Source organism: Leopardus geoffroyi, chromosome D1 (assembly GCF_018350155.1).
Source record: "Leopardus geoffroyi isolate Oge1 chromosome D1, O.geoffroyi_Oge1_pat1.0, whole genome shotgun sequence".
Taxonomy (NCBI): domain Eukaryota; kingdom Metazoa; phylum Chordata; class Mammalia; order Carnivora; family Felidae; genus Leopardus; species Leopardus geoffroyi.
Window position 1 is genome coordinate 16,451,577 of NC_059329.1, and position 18,853 is coordinate 16,470,429.

Here is an 18,853-nt window from a genome sequence, read left to right on the forward strand (position 1 = left end):
TACCTATAGATTTATTTATTTTGTTGATCTTTCCAAAACATTAACTTTTGGTTTCGGTGATTCCCTATTTTTTTTTTTTCTATCTTGTTCCTCTCTGCTTTCACTTTTATTATTTTCTGTTACATTTGAGTTTAGTTTACTTTTTTTTTTTTTTGTTTGTTTACTTATTTATTTCGAGGAGGCGAGGGGCAGAGAGAGAGGGAGAAAGAATCTCAAGCTGGCTCCTCACCATCATCGTGGAACTGGACACGGGGGTCAAACCCATGAACTGTGAGACCGTGACCTGAGCTGAAACCAAGAGTCCACGCTTAACCGAATGAGCCACCCAGATACGCTGAGTTTAGTTGACTTTTATTTTCTAGTTTCTTAGGCAGTGGAGTGAGATTGTTCATTTAAGATATTTATTCTTTTTGGGGCGCCTGGGTGGCTCAGTCGGTTAAGCCTCCGACTTCAGCTCAGGTCACGATCTCGTGGTCCGTGAGTTCGAGCCCCGCGTCGGGCTCTGGGCTGATGGCTCAGAGCCTGGAGCCTGTTTCCGATTCTGTGTCTCCCTCTCTCTCTGCCCCTCCCCCGTTCATGCTCTGTCTCTCTCTGTCCCAAAAATAAAATAAACGTTAAAAAAAAATTTTTTTTAAAAGATGTTTATTCTTTTTATGTGTAGGCATTTACTGCTATAATTTCTCTCTGTGCATTGCTTTCAGTGATCCCCACAGGTTTTGATATGTTGTGTATATATATGTATACACACAAGCGCGTGTGTGTTTCAATAGACTTTATTTGTTACAACAGTTTTAGCCTCACAGCAAAATTGAGTGGAAAAGTACAGAGAGGCCCCATATACCCCCTGCCACCACCCCCACCCCCACAGTCTTCTCCCCTATCAACGTCCCACATCAAAGTCATATGGTTTGTACAATCCATAAACCTGCACTGACACATCATTATCACCCAAAGTCTACAGTTTACATTAGGGTTCACTTTTGGTGTTGTACATTTTTTGGGTTGGGAATGACATGTAGCCACCATGAAAGTGTACAGAACGATTTCGCTGCCCTGAGAATCCTCTGTCCGCCACCTATTCCTCTCTCCCTTCCCACTGACCCCTAGAAACCACTTATCTTTTTTACTTTCTCCAGTGTTCTTTTCATTCATCTTGAGGTAGTATCTGATTTCCCTCGTGATTTCTTCTTTAATCCATTGGCTATTTAAGATTACATCACGGGGCGCCTGGGTGGCTCAGTCAGTAAAACGTCTGACTTCTGCTCAGGTCATGATCTCGCGGTTTGTGAGTTTGAGCCCCAGGTCGGGCTCTGGGCTGTTTGCTCGGAGCCTGGAGTCTGCTTCGGATTCTGCATCTTCCCCTCTCTCTGCCCCTCCCATGCTCATGCTCTGTCTCTGTCTCTCAATAATAAATAAATGTTAAAAAAAAATTTTTTTTTAATTTTTTTTTCAACGTTTATTTATTTTTGGGACAGAGAGAGACAGAGCATGAACGGGGGAGGGGCAGAGAGAGAGGGAGACACAGAATCGGAAACAGGCTCCAGGCTCTGAGCCATCAGCCCAGAGCCCGACGCGGGGCTCGAACTCACGGACCACGAGATCGTGACCTGGCTGAAGTCGGACGCTTAACCGACTGTGCCACCCAGGCGCCCCCCCAAAAAATTTTTTAATAATAAAAAAAGATGGTATCTCTTACTTTTCACGTATCTATGAATTTTCCAGTTTTCTCTTTGTGACTGATGTCTAGTTTCATTTCATTGTGTCAGTGAAGATACTTTGTATGATTTCAGTCTTATGGAGTTTATTGAGACTTGTTTGGGAACCTAAAGTATAGTCCATGCTGAAGAATATTCTATGTACAATAGAGAAGAATGAGTATTCTGCTGTTGCTCAGCAGAGTGTCCTATTATTGGATGAAGTCTGTTGGGTTTAGTTGATTTATAGTGAGTTTTAAGCCCGCTGTTTCCTTACTGATCTTTCATCTAGAAGATCTATCCATCATTGAAAGTAGGGTAGTGAAATCTCAACTATTACTGTGGAAGTTCTATTTCTTCCTTCAATTTTTCATTGAGTGTCATTGCATGCTTTACATATTTGGGGCCTCTTTGGTTTGGTACATATGTTTATAATTGTTATAGCCTCTTAATTGATTCTTTTATTAATACATCATGTCTTTGTCTCTTATAATGAAGAAAAAATGTGTATGTAACAAAAATATAGAGAGAATGTCTTTCTTTATATATATATATTTTTTCTTTATATATATATAAATGTATATTTATAAATATATAAATGTATATATATATATATGTACATATATATATATATTTATTTATCCTGAGAGAGACAGAGACAGTGTGAGTGTAGGAGGGGCAGAGAGAGAGGGAGACAGAGAATCCCAAGCAGGCTCTGCACTCTCAGCATGGAGCCCGATGCGGGGCTCAGACTCACCAAAGTGTGAGATTATGACCTGAGCTGAAAGCAAGAGTCAGAGGCTTAACTGACTGAGCCACCCAGGCACCCCTAGTGGTGTCTTTCTTAAGCCTCTTTTGACTTCTGGTCCATTTTGTCTGAAACTAGTAGAACTACTCCAGCTACTTTTTTAGTTACTATTTGCATGGAATATAATTTTCCCATTTTTTCACTTTCAACATATTACTGTTTTTGACCTAAAGTTAGTCTTTTGGTAGCCAGTGCACATAGGAACATGGGTCACGTGGTAGGACCAATAAATAAAGAATAATAAAAAGCAAAAATAAATAAATAAATAAAGTGAGTCTTCTGGGGGGTACCTGGCTGCCTCAGTTGGAGGAGCACGTGACTCTTGATCTCAGGGTCACGAGTTCGAGCCCCACATTGGGTGTAGAGATTACTTAAATAAATATTTTAAAAAATAAAGTGAGCGTTTTGGAGGCAGTGTATCCTTAATTATTGAGATCCATACTTGACTTTATTTTTTTCTCTATTCCTTAAGCTTTCCAAAATTGATATCATCCCCTTAATAAGATAAATTCCTTAGTCTAAATTCCTTTACTTACCATCTCCAGTTGCCATCATTTATCATTTTGTTTCAGGATTCTTTTTTTTTTTTAATTATTTTTTAATGTTTATTTATTTTTGAGAGAGAGAGAGAGAGAGAGAGAGAGAGCACGAGCTGAGGAGGGCCAGAGAGAGAGGGAGACACAGAATCTGAAGCAGGTTCCAGGCTCTGAGCTGTCCGCACAAAGCCCGACGCAGGACTCAAACTCACAAACTGTGAGATCACGACCTCAGCCAAAGTTGAACACTTAACCGACTGAGCCACCCAGGCGCCCTGTTTCAGGATTCTGGTTAATAAAACAGCAAACATTTAGACAGTATGCATTATGTGCGTGGCACTGCCCTGAGAGCTTTCCTATGTTATTTCCATTAATTCTCACAACAACCGTATGAGGGTGGCACGATTTTTATGGGAAAACTGAGGCAAGGGGCTAAGAAATTTGCCCAAATCATAGGGCCATTAAGTGGCAGTCAGGATTTAAACCCACTCATTTCTGCTACCTCTCAGAGAAGCCAATTCTAAAGCTATTAGGAAAAAAATAAGCAAGATTACCCAAGAAAAAAATTTAAAACTACAATAATTAAACTTGTGCATTATTTTTTTAAGTATATTTATCAAAAGTTGCATGCTCTATTGACTGAGCCAGCCAGGTGCCCCAAACCTCTGCCTTATTAAAAAAAAAATATATCATTGAGGGGTTCCTGAGTGGCTCAGCTGGTTAAGCGCTTAGTCCAACTTCAGCCTAGATAGTGGTCTTGCCGTTCCTGAGTTTCAGCCCCGCATAGGGCTCTGTGCTGACAGCCTGTTTCAGATTCTGTGTCTCCCTGTCTCTCTGCCCCTCCCCCACTCACGCTCTGTCTGTCTCTCAAACATAAACATTAAAAAACATGTAAACAAGAAGGGAAAAGCTTTAAAAAATTAAAATAAAATAAACTATCATTGAGACAGAATTAAAAATCCCAATAGAAGCCCAAACCCACCTGAGAACTTGTTATATAATAAAGGTGGCTTTCTGTAACAGCCTAGAAAAAGCAGATTTCAGTAAATGGTATTGGAATACTGGCTAATTGGATCCTGCTTCATACCTTACCATAAAATAAACTGTAGGTGGATCAAAAGATCTAAACACAAAAAAGTGGAACCAAAAATACCAGACAAAAGCATGGCAACGTAATCTTGGAATGGGGAAGGCCTCAGTACAACAAATCCCTAAAAACCATACAAAAATAATAAGTTCTACCTAAAATAAATGTATGCTGTACAAAATAATACAAAATAATAAATTCTACCTAAAATAAATTCATGCTAAAGACCACATACGCAGTCAAAGCCTAAACTGGGTAAGACAGATTTAAGTCACGGACTAAGGACTGATTTCCTTAAGGCAGAGAGAATTCTTAAAGGTCATTAAGACCAACCACCTAATAAGGAAAAGGGGCAATGGATAGGGAACAATAGCTTACGGCAAAAGAAAATACAAGCGGCTCTTAAATAAGATGTTCACCCTCAATCATAAAATAAAATCGAAGCCACTTTTTAATTTATCAGTCTGGCAAAATTACAGTATTATTACTGTATTGGTTAAAAAAATACTGTATTGGCTTTAGCAACTATGTAGGGTTGGGTCTCGTCTTGCTTTAAAAAGATAAGAGGGGCGCCTGGGTGGCGCAGTCGGTTAAGCGTCTGACTTCAGCCAGGTCACGATCTCGCGGTCCGGGAGTTCGAGCCCCGCGTCAGGCTCTGGGCTGATGGCTCAGAGCCTGGAGCCTGTTTCCGATTCTGTGTCTCCCTCTCTCTCTGCCCCTCCCCCGTTCATGCTCTGTCTCTCTCTGTCCCAAAAATAAATAAACGTTGAAAAAAAAAATTTAAAAAGATAAGAAAAATCAAAGCCAAATGATTTGTCTCAGGTGTAGGTTACTGACTAGTTCCTAATTTGTTGGACTCCAAAACTCATGTCCTTAATCAATGAGCAGCGCTGCTTCCCATACACATTAAGAATTAAAAAGAATTAAAAGAAGGTAACACTTGAGAATTTAGATTAGGGTTTCTCAATATCACTGCCATGGACATTTTGGGCAAGGTAATTTGTTGCAGTGGGGAGGGTTGTCCCGTGCATGGTAGAATGTTTAGCGGCATCCTTGACATCTATCCACTAAATACCAGTAACACCTATCCTCCACAGCCCCCTACCTGCCAATTTTGACAGCCCCAAATGTCTCCACACATTGCCAAATGATCCCTGGTAAAATTTCCCCGGTTGAGAACTGCTGCCTTAAATATTCCTACCTTCTAATGTAACCTAAGAGATCAAGAAAACAATATTATGCCCAAAGGTAGTCACTGTTGTAATACTGAGAAGCAGAAACATCCAGGGGTGCAATATGGATGAAAGATTTAAAAAAACTATAGCATATCTAGCCAGCGTATTACAGAGTTGTTCACAATGCCCATATGATGATGGAAACTAGAGAATCAAAAATTGATCCTTTAAAAATAATGGCTACAGGGGCGCCTGGGTGGCTTCGTCTGTTAAGCGTCCGACTCTTGATTTCAGCTCAGGTCGTGATCTCAGGGGTTTGTGAGTTTGAGCCCCACATTAGGCTCCATGCACTGACAGTGTGGAACCTGCTTGGGATTCTCTCCCTCTCTCTCTGTGACCCTCCTGCACACACTCTTGCTCTCTCTCTCTCTCTAAATAAATAAATAAACTTAGACATGGAGGAAATGTTAATGCATGTTGCTAAGCAAAAGTGGCCAGGCTGAAAGGCTACATACTGTAGGACTCCAACTACACGACATTCCGGAAAAGGCAAAACTAGGGAGACAGCAAAAAGATCTGTGGTTGCCAGGAGTTACAAGTGGCAGGAGGGATGGGTGAATCTACTCTGTATGACATGTAATGGTGGGCACATGTCATTATAGATTTGTCCAAATTACAAAGAATGTACAATGTCAACATTAGTACATTAGTGAACCCTAATGTAAACTATACTTCCGGTGATGACAATAATCGACATCGGGTCATACGTTAGTAGGACTATATTACTTTGGCGGGGGGTTGTTGATAGTGGGGGAGGCTGTGCATGCGTGGAGCCAGAGTATATGGGAAGTCTCTGAACTTGCTCAATTTTGCTGTGAACCCACAACTGCTCTAAGAAAGTCTATTTTAAAAAATAAAAATCTTCAGGCTTTAAAACGTGTCTGACCTGTTCAAACTTTAGAGAAAAAACATAATCTTCCCATTATTTATTCAGCTTCTTAGACATGCGATTAAGGACTAGAATGATCTTCCTTTGGCAAAATATGGTTCCATCACCACTGATAACCCAAATTAACGGTGCTGAGTGGTGACTTTAGTAACACATTCTCGTATCAGAGCAGTTAACAGCGAGTGCTAATGGGTCAGCCTTAAATTCAAACCTAGCCGAGGCACTTAACACCTCTGAGTCCCTGGATCCATTACGGAGACCTCTGAACTGTCAATTTCATTTTCTTTTTTAAGTAGGCTCCACACCCAATGTGGGGCTTGAACTCACAACCCTGAGATTAAGAGTCGCATGCTCCACTGACTGAGCCAGCTGGGCCGTCTCCTGTGAACTGTCAATTTCTTACTTGCAAAATGAGGTTGTTATCTTAAAAAATGGTAGTCACCTAAAAATGCCTGGGACATAGGGGTCCAAATGTCAAGGGAAAACTAAAACCACAATTGTGTTCTCATGAAAAAACTTACATATACGAATCTCAACTAAGTCCAAAATGTATTTTGGCAGTAGTAGGATACGTAATTTTAAGATTCAAACTTCTGGCGTCCAAATTTTCTATAATAAACATGTATTGTTCATACACAGGAGACATTTGTTTTTAGAGAGAGCAAGCAAGTGCACCAGGCTCCATGCTCAGCAAGGAGCCCAACCTGGGGCTCGAACTCCTGACCCTGGGATCATGACTTGAGCCAAAATCGAGTCGGATGCTTAACCAACTGAGCCACCACGCTGCCCCAGGGAACAAACATTTTAAAAACCATAGCACAAAAACTGTAGAAAAGAATATTTTATTGAAACAGTTTCTCAATTAACAATGGACCAAAGTACAATTTGACTCAAACCTGTCCAACCAGCCTCAACCGCTAGTGAAAGAACTCAAACATACAGGATGGGGTGGGACCCTTAAGTCTCATATCTGCCAATGTGGCAAAAAAAAAAAAAAAAAAAAAAGGAAAAAAGACAAAGGACAGACACAACCAGGTTCCCCCTTGCCCTGGGAGCTGGGTGGCGCTGTGGCTCCTGCTCCAGACGAATACTGGAGGACAGGCTCCCCAACATCGGCATGATGGGTAAAGAGCCTCCATCGTAGCAGAGCAATGCAAGAAAGGCAGGCCAGCCCACACCCTCTTCCTTCACCCACACGGCCTGCCTCAAAGAGGGTGAGGTGGCATTTTTACATTCACGCCATGGTCTCTCCTTCTCCCAGGGTCTTGGGATAGGGGCTCACAGTAGAAAGCACATTTTGGTCAGCCCAGGGGGCCAAGGGACCAGGGAAAGGCCATATCTAGGAGGGCAGAAGACAGGAGAGCAGAGAGGGCCAGGAGTCACAGGGACACGGAGGGACAGGAAAAGGGAAGATGCAGACTCTGACAGTGCTCGCAGGATGCTGGCATCCCACGCTGGTCACTCCACACGCTTTCCTGTGTCTGAGAGGCCATAAGTGGGAGCTCCCGGGTTTTCAGACGTCTCTCCCACAGAGGCGGCTGGCTTCCCTTCTTCACGTTCTTGCTGCCTACTCTGGCCACCGCGGGTGGGGATGGATCTAGCTTTACTGCAGCCAGTCCAGATGGAAAGGCTGGGGCAAGAGGCAGACAGCTGCCTTACTCACAACCGGAAGCCAAGGAAACCAGGGGAAGAGTCGTCACCGGGGATGGGGCCTTTTAGGGAAAGACAAGACCTTGGAGGAGGAAAGAGCATAGATAGGCACTCAGAAACCAGACCTGGTAACCAAGGCTCTGTAGACACTGGCCCCTGTAGGGGCGGACTTGGTAGTGGAAGAGGGAAGCAGGGAGGAGGACAGAGAAGACTGGAGACTCTCTAATAGCCCAGGGCATCCCTCTCCCACCTGCCAGGTCCATCGACCCCATCAACAGCCAATCTCTCACCTACCCACAGGCAAAGAATTAAGACATAATAGTGATTTTCCCCAAACGAGGGCCTGGATGGGTAAGGAACCAGGGGTGGGACTGGGAAATAAAACAATTTCAGTTTTTACCACAGAACCACTGCCGAAGGAACTGGTGAGCTGTCCCTTCCTCCCCCTTCTCCACACCTCCAATCAAGGTGAGAGAAAAGGAACCGAAGCCTCTGAAGGCAGGAGCAACCCCTCCCCCGACCCTCGATGTTTAATAAATAGAGGAGGTAGGAGAAGGGGGAGGGGTGAGAGGGGGAGCTGGGGGGTTGGTTATAATTCATCATTCTTCAAAGTCCGCTTCTGTCCTGTCGGCTGCTCCTTCTGTTCCGGTTCTGCTGGGAGTGGGGAAGAGCGAAGGAATGCCAGCAGGTGAGACGAAGGTAACTGGCCCCGTTCTGGGCAGATCCTCCCTGCTGGGCCCTACTAGGCTTCCCGGGTGCCCCCAGCCCCATGCTCACCTGCTCCAGGACCTTCTAACTCCAGAGGTTCGGTGTCTGCCTGTTCAGATCCTGCTTTTGGGAGGAAGAGGTTAGCCTCTGCAGAAGGGAGGAAGGGACTAATGAAAGGGTTGGCAAACTTTTTCTACAAAAAGACAGATGGTGAATGTTTTAGGGGTTGTGGGCTACAGCCGGCTTCTTTGCACAGACATGCTTGTGTGAATATGTAAGAACCTAAAAACGTAAGGGCTGTTCACAGCTTGTGGACCTTCTAGAAATAGGCTGTGCCTGCAAGTCTGCCGACCCCTAGGCTTAGCAATATCCATATTCCCAATCACTTTCTTCAACTCACCAGTCTCTTTCTCAGGTTCTGAAATGGGCTTCGCATCTTCAGTCTGGCCTGGAGGAAAACCAGGGGTAAAATGTAGTCCCAGGAGGGAAAGGAGGCCTTCTTCCTGCCCAGTGGCACCTGGAGCCAGGCACCCTGCCCTCACCTGGTGGGGGGATGACCTTCTCTGCTTGGTCACTGGCACTGGCATTGAGGGGAGGCTCTGCCCGGGTTGCATTCTTGTCCTTGGGTCGGGGCCGGGGCTTGGTAAACTTGGCCTTGTTGAGCAGATACTGCACCTCACGGTCCAGGGCCATCATCTTGGCCTCGATGTCTTTTGAGAGCAACACGGGTTTCTCTGTGGCGGGAAGCTTGGCCTGCTCGGCCGTGGTCGCATTCTTCCAGGCCTGTGGGTGAGCCCAGGACAGGCTCAGAGCTAGCCCTGGAGAGGGTAGGTTATCTCTGGCCCGGATGAAATACACCCCAGACCGGCCCCAGGCTCTTCCCTCAGATGGCAAACCACTCCACTACTCCTGGCTGTCAGCCCCACGATGGTAAGCAGACTCTTCAGAATGGCATCTGAGGCTCCCCACAAAGGAGTCCCAAACTCATAGCCATGTCTGTGGCTTACAATACTAGGGACCAACTACAGCTGAAGCTCTTGATTATTCCCTGGTCTCTCCACTTCTGAGCTCTGGCTCAATATCACTCTCCACACACCCAAAAGGAAGAGTTTCGGCCTCCCGTGACAAGTTTTCCCTGGCTCACCTTCTGAGCGCAGCTCAAGCCCCAGCTGCTTGGAGCAGCTGCTCTAACCTCATGGGGATGGGCTCTGCTGCTCCTGCAGCCTGACAAAACTCATGGCCGTGACCCTTGCTTGGGGCTAATCAGACATGGCCTCAAATGTAAATGCCTTCTGCCTTCCCGACTGGCTGCCGGGCCAGGAGGCAGCAGCTGCTGAGCCCCGGTTTCTCGGCATCTCCTCTCTGCCCAGCATAGCACACCTTGCCAGGTGAGCATCCCAGTAAGTGTTGATGCAGGGATTACCCAGGTCTCGTTGATGACTTTCTCCAGCGTTGTCATCTCCACCTCAGTGAAGATCTGCTCCATCTCTGGGATGAGCCGGGCGCCCCTGTAAGCCAGGAAGGAGACGGTGAGCCCAGGGGAGAGAGGGATCTGGGGTGTGGGCATGGGGCATGGGAAGCTGATGGACCTCCAGGCTTGGCAGGACCGAATAAGGAAGAACATCGAAAGGGCTGCTCACTTGAGGAACATGCTGGAATGGTTGAGGAGATTATCAAGGGCAGCCAGCCGTTCAGGCCACTTCTTGCGCTCTTCTACCCGAAAAAACAACCCGTGGCATAGCTTCCTCAGCTCAGTCAGCTTCTCCTTCAGCATCTGACGGATGCAGGGTGGGAGTGGGCAGAGGGGGTTGAAGGGATGAGAGCCTGGCCCTGGAGCCGACCCCGCGTCCTTCTCCTGGCCTCACACCCCAGCTCTCCTCACCTTCTCTGACCTTCTGCCTGTAAAGAGCAAAGCGAGGGCTCCCATCCCACCCACCACATCCTGGGAAGCCGCTTACCACTGTGGTGGCCCCGAAGCCCTCGTCCTCCAGCCAGGCAGAGGCAGCGCCGAGTTTCCCAGAGATCTCCTCGCGCTGCTCCTCTGTGGACACTTCCTGGTACTCGGGTTGGTACAGTTTGTCCTAGAGAGGTGCACATGGGCCCAAGCATGCACCGAACCCCAAGAGCAGGGCTCACAGAGGCAGACCCTCCTCAGACACAGGTCCCGGGGCAGCTGTGTCTCCCAGCCCACCAACCTGGGTCTCAAAAATAAAAGCTTCCAAGCTGTTGGCAGCCTTCTCCCGTTCCTGCTTCTCTAGGTCTCGGGATGTCAAGTCTTGAAGTCTGTGGGATAAGAAAAGCAAGCATGAGGGAGAGAGCATGTTGACCTCAGACCCTGGGGCAGACGGCTCTCCCTCCCATGGGTGCCACTGCCCTTACCACCCTGTGCGTGCATGCTCACACAGACACACACACACACACACGCGCGCTGTGCACAAACCTCTACTCACTTTTGCACTGAGTGGGCCAGCTCATCCTCGGGCAAGTCAGGCAGGTCCAGAACCACCAGCTCCACCCCAATCTCCTCTACCATTCTTTGCTTCCGGGCAGGCTTCTGCTTCTTTTCTTCCTCTGGGGCTGGAGGGGCAGCCTCAGACCCTGCCTCCTTTTTCTCACTTGGCTTCTGGTGGGGGAAAGAAACGAGGAGGTCAGGGGAAGCTCAGGTCCTTCTATTCCCCACAGGCAGGCATCTATTCCCTTCGCCTCCGGCTCACCTGGGCCTCAGGCTTTTCCTCGTTTTCTTTTTCTGTGGCCTTTTCTTCCTCAGGAACTGCAGCCTCCTTCGGCTCAGTGGGTGGGGGCGGAGAGGTGTCCTCCACTGGGGCCTCCGCCTCCTCCTTGAGCTCTGCTTGCTCTCCAGGCTCATCCTTGCTCCCCTCAGCAGGGCTCTCCTCTTCCTCCTGGGAAACAAGAGGTCCCCAGCAGAGCCTATGGATGAATCGCTCAGCCGGCAACGCCAAATCCCCCAGGCTCTGCTGCGAAGGGGCCTGCTGCTCCCAGCACAGCCTGGGGACAGGCAGATGACCATACGGTAACAGGCTGTCCAGACTACGGCAGGCAGTCTGGTTGGAGGAGCAGTGCTTCGAGATGGAGGGAATGTGCCCTGGAGCCCGAGCACAGGGACAGCTCAGGGTCCAGAGGAGGGTATGGTTCACTCGGCAAAGGCCCGGGGAAAGCGGGGAGGGCGGGGGTCTAGTCAGTCCTAGGCAGCTGGAATGCCTGCCCCAATCCCTCCCTGCCTCTGTTGCTACTACCCGGCCCCATTCACCATCCTCCAAGCTCCCCTGGCTCCGTGCTGGCCTTACCTGGACAGTGTCTGTACCATTCTCTTTAGTGTCTGGTGTGGTACCACCTCCAAACAGGCTGGAGATGGTGTTGCCAAGTTCTAGGAGAAAAACCCAAAGACTCAAAGGGGCCACAGCAGTGACACCACCTCCTTGCCCAAGGGCAAGGCCTGCCCGCCTCCCCCAAAGGCACACAAGTACATCCTCTCTCACACATACACGCGCACGCACACACACACACTCATCTTACTGGTCAAGGTAGATTCCTCCTCTGGGCTGTCCTCCACCAATGTCTCAAACACAGACTCCACCTAGAAACAGGGATTCGAGGTGACGAGACGCACACGCTAACCCACCTCGTCCCCACAAACGTCCTGCCACAGTGGGTGTCTACTCACACACATCCACGTGACCCGTGGCGGTGCTGGCCTATTCCCTCACCCGCCTTCTTCTAAGGGATCTTGAATCAAGTCATCACTAACCCCCTGGATTATGAGCCCTCCTGAGGACTGGGTCATAGCTCCTTCTTTCCCTCACGGCCTTGCACTTCTCCGCTTGACAACAGAATGGGCCGTGATTTCCCACGGTACCTTCTAAAAGATGTTAACCCCCAGAACTACTTTTTTTTTTTTTTAAGTAGGCTTCATGTCCAGCGTGGAGCCCAGCACAGGGCCTGAACCCACAACTGCGAGATCAAGACATGAGCTGAAACCAAGAGTTGGACTCAACTGACTGAACAACCCTGGCGCCCCCCCCCCCACCCCTAACCGCCCAGCCCCGAACCATTCTTTGAGAACGGATTACTTGGCCATTCTACAGATCCTGAAATTTACAACATCTGTAACTTTTTATAGGCCCTGACCCACCAGGTCCCTGGTTAGCTGTGTTTAGAGCCAGGACTTATCCACCTCCATAAACCTTTCTCGCTTATCATGTTCTAATACCAGGTGGAACTGCTCTGCATAAGGCTGGTGGGGCCTGGACCCTTGCCCTGTACCCACAGTCTCATTCTGCTCTCACCCTGATGAGGCTGAGCACGCCACTCTCATCCAGGTTGAAGTGAGCCTTGATGCCCTTAGACTCGTAGTCGGGATACTTCTTGAAGCTCTCACCCACACCTTTCAGCTTCACTGTGGTCAAATTCTGGGAGCCAAATACCCTGGTTGGGGAGGAGAAAGCAAGTCCAGGGAACTCAGCCAGCCAGCCTCCAGCCTTTGACTACAAGGCCTCCCAGCACGAAATGTTGGGCCCTCCAGAGAAAATGCTCACCCCAATCCTGACTGCGCAGCCCGCTTCCCCCTGTCAGCCCCGTGGCCCCAGATCCTCCCTTCTTGAGCCCCCACCTCGCCCCACCCTCTCACCGAAGATCCTCAGGCCCCAGGAAGCCCAGGTCACCATAGTTGATGTGGAAGTTAAAGTCATGGTTGTAGCGGTTAAAGGTGATGACTTTGCGTTGAGGGTAGGGCCCCATTCGGGAGAAGAGAACACGCTTATTGTGCTTCAGGCTGCGAACCCCAGGCTCCTCCTCCACCTCCCTTGTGAACTCCACCTACACGGCAGGCAGAGAGGAAGCACACTGGAGAGCCAGAGCAGATTCTGGGGTAAGGGTACGTGGAGACCGTCAACTGGCAGAAAACAAGGGTACAGGCTACGGCAGACGAGAGAAACCACCCTCGGTGAGGTGATCAGACAGGCCTACTCACCAGGATGGGGTAGATCACCGCATCTCGCACTACAAATGGCTTCACCTTGAAGGCTTTACTGAGTGCGGCTGCCTGGTACACAGCCCCCATAGCAGCTGCTTCGTCTGCGTTGATGTTCTTCCCCAGTTCCTCCCTGCAAAAGTCCTGCGCTTCAGCACGTCTACTCTGGAGCACCCAGCCTGGTCGCCCTCTCCGCAGCCCTGGCCCTAATGCCTCAGCACCCACACTCACTTGCCCACAGCCTTCAACAGCACCTCCTGAACTTTGGGGACCCGAGTGGCCCCACCAACCAGGATCACCTGCTCAACCTCATCCTACAGACAGAGAATGGGAAATGGAACAGCACATCATCAGCCCTCCTCGGCACTGACACATCTGGTGACATTCCCGCCCCCTCCCCCCCTGCCACCTAACCACTTTCTATCCCACATGCCCCCCACCCCACGCCCACATCTCACTACCCCCTCACCAAATTCATTTCGGCACTCTGGAGGGCCTGCTGCACAGGCCCGGGCACCCGCTCAAATAAATCTGCACACAACTCTTCAAACTCCGCACGGGTCACTTTCGCCTTGAAGTCCACATCATCCATCAGGCCCTCGATCTAGGAGGAGGATGGGGCAAGTCAGAGCACCCACCCAGGTCCTCCTCTTTGGGGGAGCAGGTCAGAAATCGAGGGAATTGGACTTTGGGAGAAAGGTAGGAGGCCTGGGAAGAGGGATGGGCCACACCGCACACCAGGGGCCTAGCTCAGGATGGAGAATATTTGCCCTCGACCAGCCATGAGTGGGCACCTGTGCCATGTGATCAGCGTTGGCACTCAGGACGGTTTTGAGTCGATTCGCCTCCCGTAGCAGCTTGGCCATGGCACGGGGGTTCTCCCGCACATCCTTAGCTCCCTGGCCCTTCCGCTGCTTGTTGAAAAGCCTTGCCAGGTGCTCACGCAGCCGGAGTTCCATCTCCAAGCCCCCCAGGGTGCGGTCAAATCTATCCAGGAAAAAGAGACAGAAAAGCGTGAGGAACACACAGTGTCCCTTCATCGACCTAGGAACCTCACCTTCCTCCCACGTGGCTGACACCTCAGTGGCAATTCACGTGCGTATCCAATCCACAGTACTTACTGGGCATTGACTATCTGTTTGTCTCTGGAGATGCAATTAACAGCAAACAGACAGGGAACCTGCTGTCAAGGAGCTTACAGTCTAGCATCGAACAATTACACGAAAAAAAATGCCAACCACCCCGAGTCATAAGGGAGACAGACAACAGCGTTAGAAGACGTAGAAGGGAAATGCCCCCTCTATTTACAGATGCCATAGAAAGTTCTGTGGAGATGTGATGCCTGAGCTGAAACCTGCAGGATTGAGTGGAGTTAATGGATTGAAGAGAAAACAATCCTAGATGAAAGGAACAGTGTGCATAAAGACCCTGAGGTGAGAAACAGCCCAATGAATAAGTTCCAAAGGACAGGCATGGTAGAACTCAAAAAGCAAAGGCTCTGGGTAGAGACAAAAGGGAGGAGTCAGAGCTCTCACAGGCCACAATAAAGGTCTGGAACCACTGAGGTTTTTTTTTTTTTCCTTTGAAAGAGAAAGCTGGCGAGAATGCGGGCACGTGCGAGAGCAGGGGAGAGGGGCAGAGAGAGAATCTTAAGCAGGCTCCAGAGCCAAAATCAAGAGTCCGACGTTCAACCGACTAAGCCATCCAGGCACCCTGCCACTGAAGGCTTTTAAAGAAATAGACTATACTCAGGTTGGCATTTTGAAAACAACCTTCTGGCTACAACGTGGAGAGAGAACTAGAGGGGGGCCACAGTGAAGACAGGGAGACCTTCTATCGTAACCCTGTAGGTGAGAGATGATGGAAGCTGGGACTAGAGTGGTGGAGGAAGAGCCGCACAGAAAAGAACGGCTCAGAAAATCAGACCACGTCACCAGTAAGTATGCTGAAAGTGACAAGAACAAACAAATGACCACATCTGACACTGCGCATGGTTGGTAGCCCCACGGATTTCCTAAGTAATAGCTCTCGGTAAGTTCCCTGCCTTTCAATCTTCCCAAACTGTCCCCTTCTCTCTCCATCTTTGTCCGGTTCTTCCAAGAGGTACCCTACAGTGACCGATGCTTCCGGAGAACATTCATGCAGGGAGCAGGAAAAGGAGGCAGCTGCCCCTCCAAGAAGAAACCCCCGACCCGAGGGTGTCTCAGCAAGTACCCACTTACCCCACTCCCCGGATCTGCAGCTGTGGCTGCATCCCCGCCTCCTTAGTCTTCACCATCTGGTAGGTGACAATGGTGCACACGGTGCTGCCAGAGCCCATGTCATAGAACATGACGTTCTGTGGAGACACCAAGACAACTGTCACGGAAACCTTCTCTAACTCCAAGGTGCTGTATCGACTCTCCACTGAAAGCCGAAAAGCCCCAACGCTGGCCGAGAGGGGCCTGGTGTTGCATTTTGTCAAGGGCTAGTCGTGCAAACGAGATGCAAAACAGAGTCAAGTGGTCTCCGTCGTCACAGCCAGCCAGCCTCCAAGTCCGGTGAGAAGTTCCTCCCCAGCTCACCTGGGCAGTGGTGTTGATATCTTTCCGGCGGAAGACGCCGTAGCTGAGGGCGGTGGCGGTGTTGTCATTGATGAGCTGTAGCACTTTGAGGCCAGCCATGCGAGCCGCCTGCAGCACAGCTCGGCGCTCGGCCTGATTGAAGAAGGCTGGCACGGTGATCACTGCATCCTTGATGGGCTGCTCTACAGAGGGCAACAGACCAGGGTTCCCACCAGCTCCATACTCAGACGACCCTTTCCGAGTTTTGCTACTAGTGACCTTCTGGGCCAAGTAACTCTTTGCTGTGTGGGGCTATTCTGTGCATTGTAGGATCTCGGGCAGCATCCCTGGCTTCTGCTCATTAGATGCCAGTAGCAGCTCCCCAGTTGTGACAACCAAAGATGTCTTCAAATATGGCTGGCTGTTCCCTGGGAGGCAAAACTGTCCCACTGAGACCCTAGGGAACCTGGCCACCGCTGGCCCCACCTCAGCCACTCACCTGCAAAATCTTCAGCCAGGGAACGTGAGTAATTGAGAACCATGCCGAGTACCTCCTCGGGTGAGAACTGTAGCTGCCTGTGGGGAGGGGATGAGTTAAAGGCAAGGACAACCATGAGCAGGGGAGCCCATCAGGCCCACTGAGCCCACTGTCCCCAGCACAACACTCACGGACTGATCTGGAAGTGCACAGTCTGCCTCTGTGGGTCGAAGCCTAGCTCATGCTCTGGAAAACGGGCTCTGTAAAGGGCCACATGGGGGTTTCCCTCCTGCTTCCCCAAGAGGTGCTGGAAGTAACGCAGTGTCGCCTTTGGATTCTTGATGGCCTGAGAACAGATAAATAAGGAATATGGCGTGAGGTTCCCAAGTCCACCATCACCTACCTCTCACATCAGAGGCTGGTAAGAGAACAGGCTCTGGGGTCTGACATCTCTTTTCTGCCCATCGCTTATGGGAAGGGGGTGGGCTGTTAGCTCACCATGCTTGCTGCACTGTCTCCAAAGAATCTTTCATTTTCTTTCAGGGTCACAGTCACTGGGGTTTTCCTCCGGGATTCCCTGAAAAAAAAGAGACACAGGGCCCAGGTGCCTACAGCAGGATGTGGATTCAGGAGCCTCAACACCCCAAAGACAATCACTTAGACACCAGCCTGTTGTGGGCCCTAGCAAGAACACACACGGGCTTGGAGCACAGACTTCCCTCTTCCCCCACCCCTGACACTGGGGCCGCCCTCACTTGTTCAAGACAATTTCCATGGGCACTCCGGGTTTGACGATGGCCACCTTCATGGACTCGCTGCCCAGGTCCACAGACATCACTGCCAGCGTGTCTGAAAAAGAAAGAGATTTGTTGATTACCCCCTGTTCCCCAACACTCCTGAGTCCCCTCTAACCAAAGCACTTCACCCTCCAAAGAGAAGGAAAGATAGCAAAGATAAAACCGTAGGTTCAGCAACTCAAGAGTCCAACTTCCAACTAAAAGCCTCCTCTCCCACCATAGTTCATTCATCAATTCTTCTTTTGAGCCCACTACTGGGGTACATACCACTCAGTGCCAACAGATCTGCCAAGAGCACAGCCATCAAGGCCCAACAGGCTAGCCTCCTCGGCCTCTGCCTCCTGACGGTGGCTGCCATTGTGCCTCTGAGGGAGGAGAAAAACAACACTTGTAACCGGATGCCCTGAGTGAAGAAGACAGAAACTCATCCCAGTACAGAGAAGCTTTAAGATTCATACTCCACCGTCACCAGGGGGCAAAGGGGCCTACATCCCCCTGCCCGCCCTCCTGATAAGGACCCAGCACTCTAATCACACAAAGGGTCCTGGGCTCCATCCACCACATCCCTAAACAGGGAAGGTACCGGGACAGGAGAAAGGAGACCAGAGCCTTCCGTCCACGGCATAGGCTGTAACTGGCTCACCCTAGCACTGTCCCTGCTGTTAGACACCTGGGGTGCGGCCAGGGATCCCCGCCCAGGGCTCAACTGCCTCCCTACACCTGGAGCTCCCCCGCTGGCGGGGAAAGCCAGGCCGGGCCTGGACGGGAACTGAGAAGTGGTGACGTTGGAGGCTGGGATGTTAGAAGGGCCTGTCTCCTCCTCGGTATCCTTTCGGGTTGTCCCGCCCGCCGCCCGTTCTCCATCCCAACCCCCCGCCCCGCTGCCTACACAGACGCCGTGCCTGCAACGGTAAGATTCCTCGCCGGGCAGGTACCGAGTCCCCCGAGTTCACCTAAGCGTCACCTGGCGAAGGCGGCGGCTCCCACCCCCGGAAACGCGGCCCGGCCCTCCCCTAAAGCGTGGGGGCGCCCCGGGACCGAGCTGCGGGGTCAAGCGCACCGGCGTCCGTGCGGCCCTTGCTCCCGCTACCGACCCGCCCCCGGAGCTAGCACGTTGCCTCTCCTAGGAGGGGTGGCCGGCTCCCATCGCCATCCCCAACCCCGTTACCGCTTGCCTGCGCTCCTGCGGCCCCAGCTCTGGGACAAACGCGGCGGCGGACGTACCCACGAGGCCGGCAGGGCGCCCCCAAGCCCGCGCCCTTCACAACTCCCCTCGGTTTGCAAACTGTTACATTAGCCACCAATCTCTCCGCGGCGTCTCGCGCACCAGCCGGCCCCGGACGCGGCGCGCGCTCATTGGAGCCTCGGCCGCCCGGCCCTGCGCCGCGCGCTGGGCCCCGCCCCCATCGCCGCGGCGCGCTCTCCCATTGGGCCACGTCCT

At 50.4% G+C, this 18,853-nt stretch overlaps 1 protein-coding gene across 22 annotated transcripts; it reads right to left on the reverse strand.

Annotated features, from left to right (window-relative positions):
• Positions 1 to 7,075: 7,075 nt before the first annotated feature.
• HYOU1 (hypoxia up-regulated 1) lies at positions 7,076 to 18,810 on the reverse strand. 22 transcript variants are annotated; one of them, XM_045483101.1, is made up of 26 exons: positions 18,588 to 18,810; positions 17,680 to 17,777; positions 17,371 to 17,464; positions 17,114 to 17,192; positions 16,807 to 16,961; positions 16,637 to 16,713; positions 16,159 to 16,340; positions 15,817 to 15,932; positions 14,389 to 14,581; positions 14,064 to 14,198; positions 13,826 to 13,908; positions 13,595 to 13,727; positions 13,253 to 13,440; positions 12,912 to 13,050; positions 12,142 to 12,202; positions 11,913 to 11,992; positions 11,322 to 11,507; positions 11,058 to 11,230; positions 10,803 to 10,890; positions 10,566 to 10,688; positions 10,248 to 10,381; positions 10,031 to 10,115; positions 9,150 to 9,390; positions 9,008 to 9,055; positions 8,677 to 8,727; positions 7,076 to 8,550 (listed from the first exon to the last, which is right to left on the reverse strand). In XM_045483101.1, the coding sequence occupies exons 2-26, from the start codon at positions 17,768 to 17,770 to the stop codon at positions 8,489 to 8,491; spliced, it is 2,997 nt and encodes a 998-aa protein (XP_045339057.1). In that variant the 5' UTR covers positions 17,771 to 17,777; positions 18,588 to 18,810; the 3' UTR covers positions 7,076 to 8,488. The 22 variants fall into 22 exon arrangements, with proteins under 22 accessions (XP_045339057.1, XP_045339049.1, XP_045339061.1 ...); XM_045483093.1 differs by having other exon boundaries at positions 8,677 to 8,730; XM_045483105.1 differs by having other exon boundaries at positions 7,076 to 8,553; positions 8,677 to 8,754; positions 18,581 to 18,770.
• Positions 18,811 to 18,853: the final 43 nt, after the last annotated feature.

Excerpts from the sequence above, each read along its gene's own strand:
- HYOU1 (XM_045483082.1), bottom strand. The coding sequence starts at position 17,770 with ATGGCAGCCACCGTCAGGAGGCAGAGGCCGAGGAGGCTAGCCTGTTGG. Across the intron at positions 17,465-17,679 it reads AGATCTGTTGGCACTGAGTG|ACACGCTGGCAGTGATGTCT; the intron begins GTATGTACCCCA and ends TTTCTTTTTCAG. Across the intron at positions 17,193-17,370 it reads ATGGAAATTGTCTTGAACAA|GGAATCCCGGAGGAAAACCC; the intron begins GTGAGGGCGGCC and ends CTTTTTTTTCAG.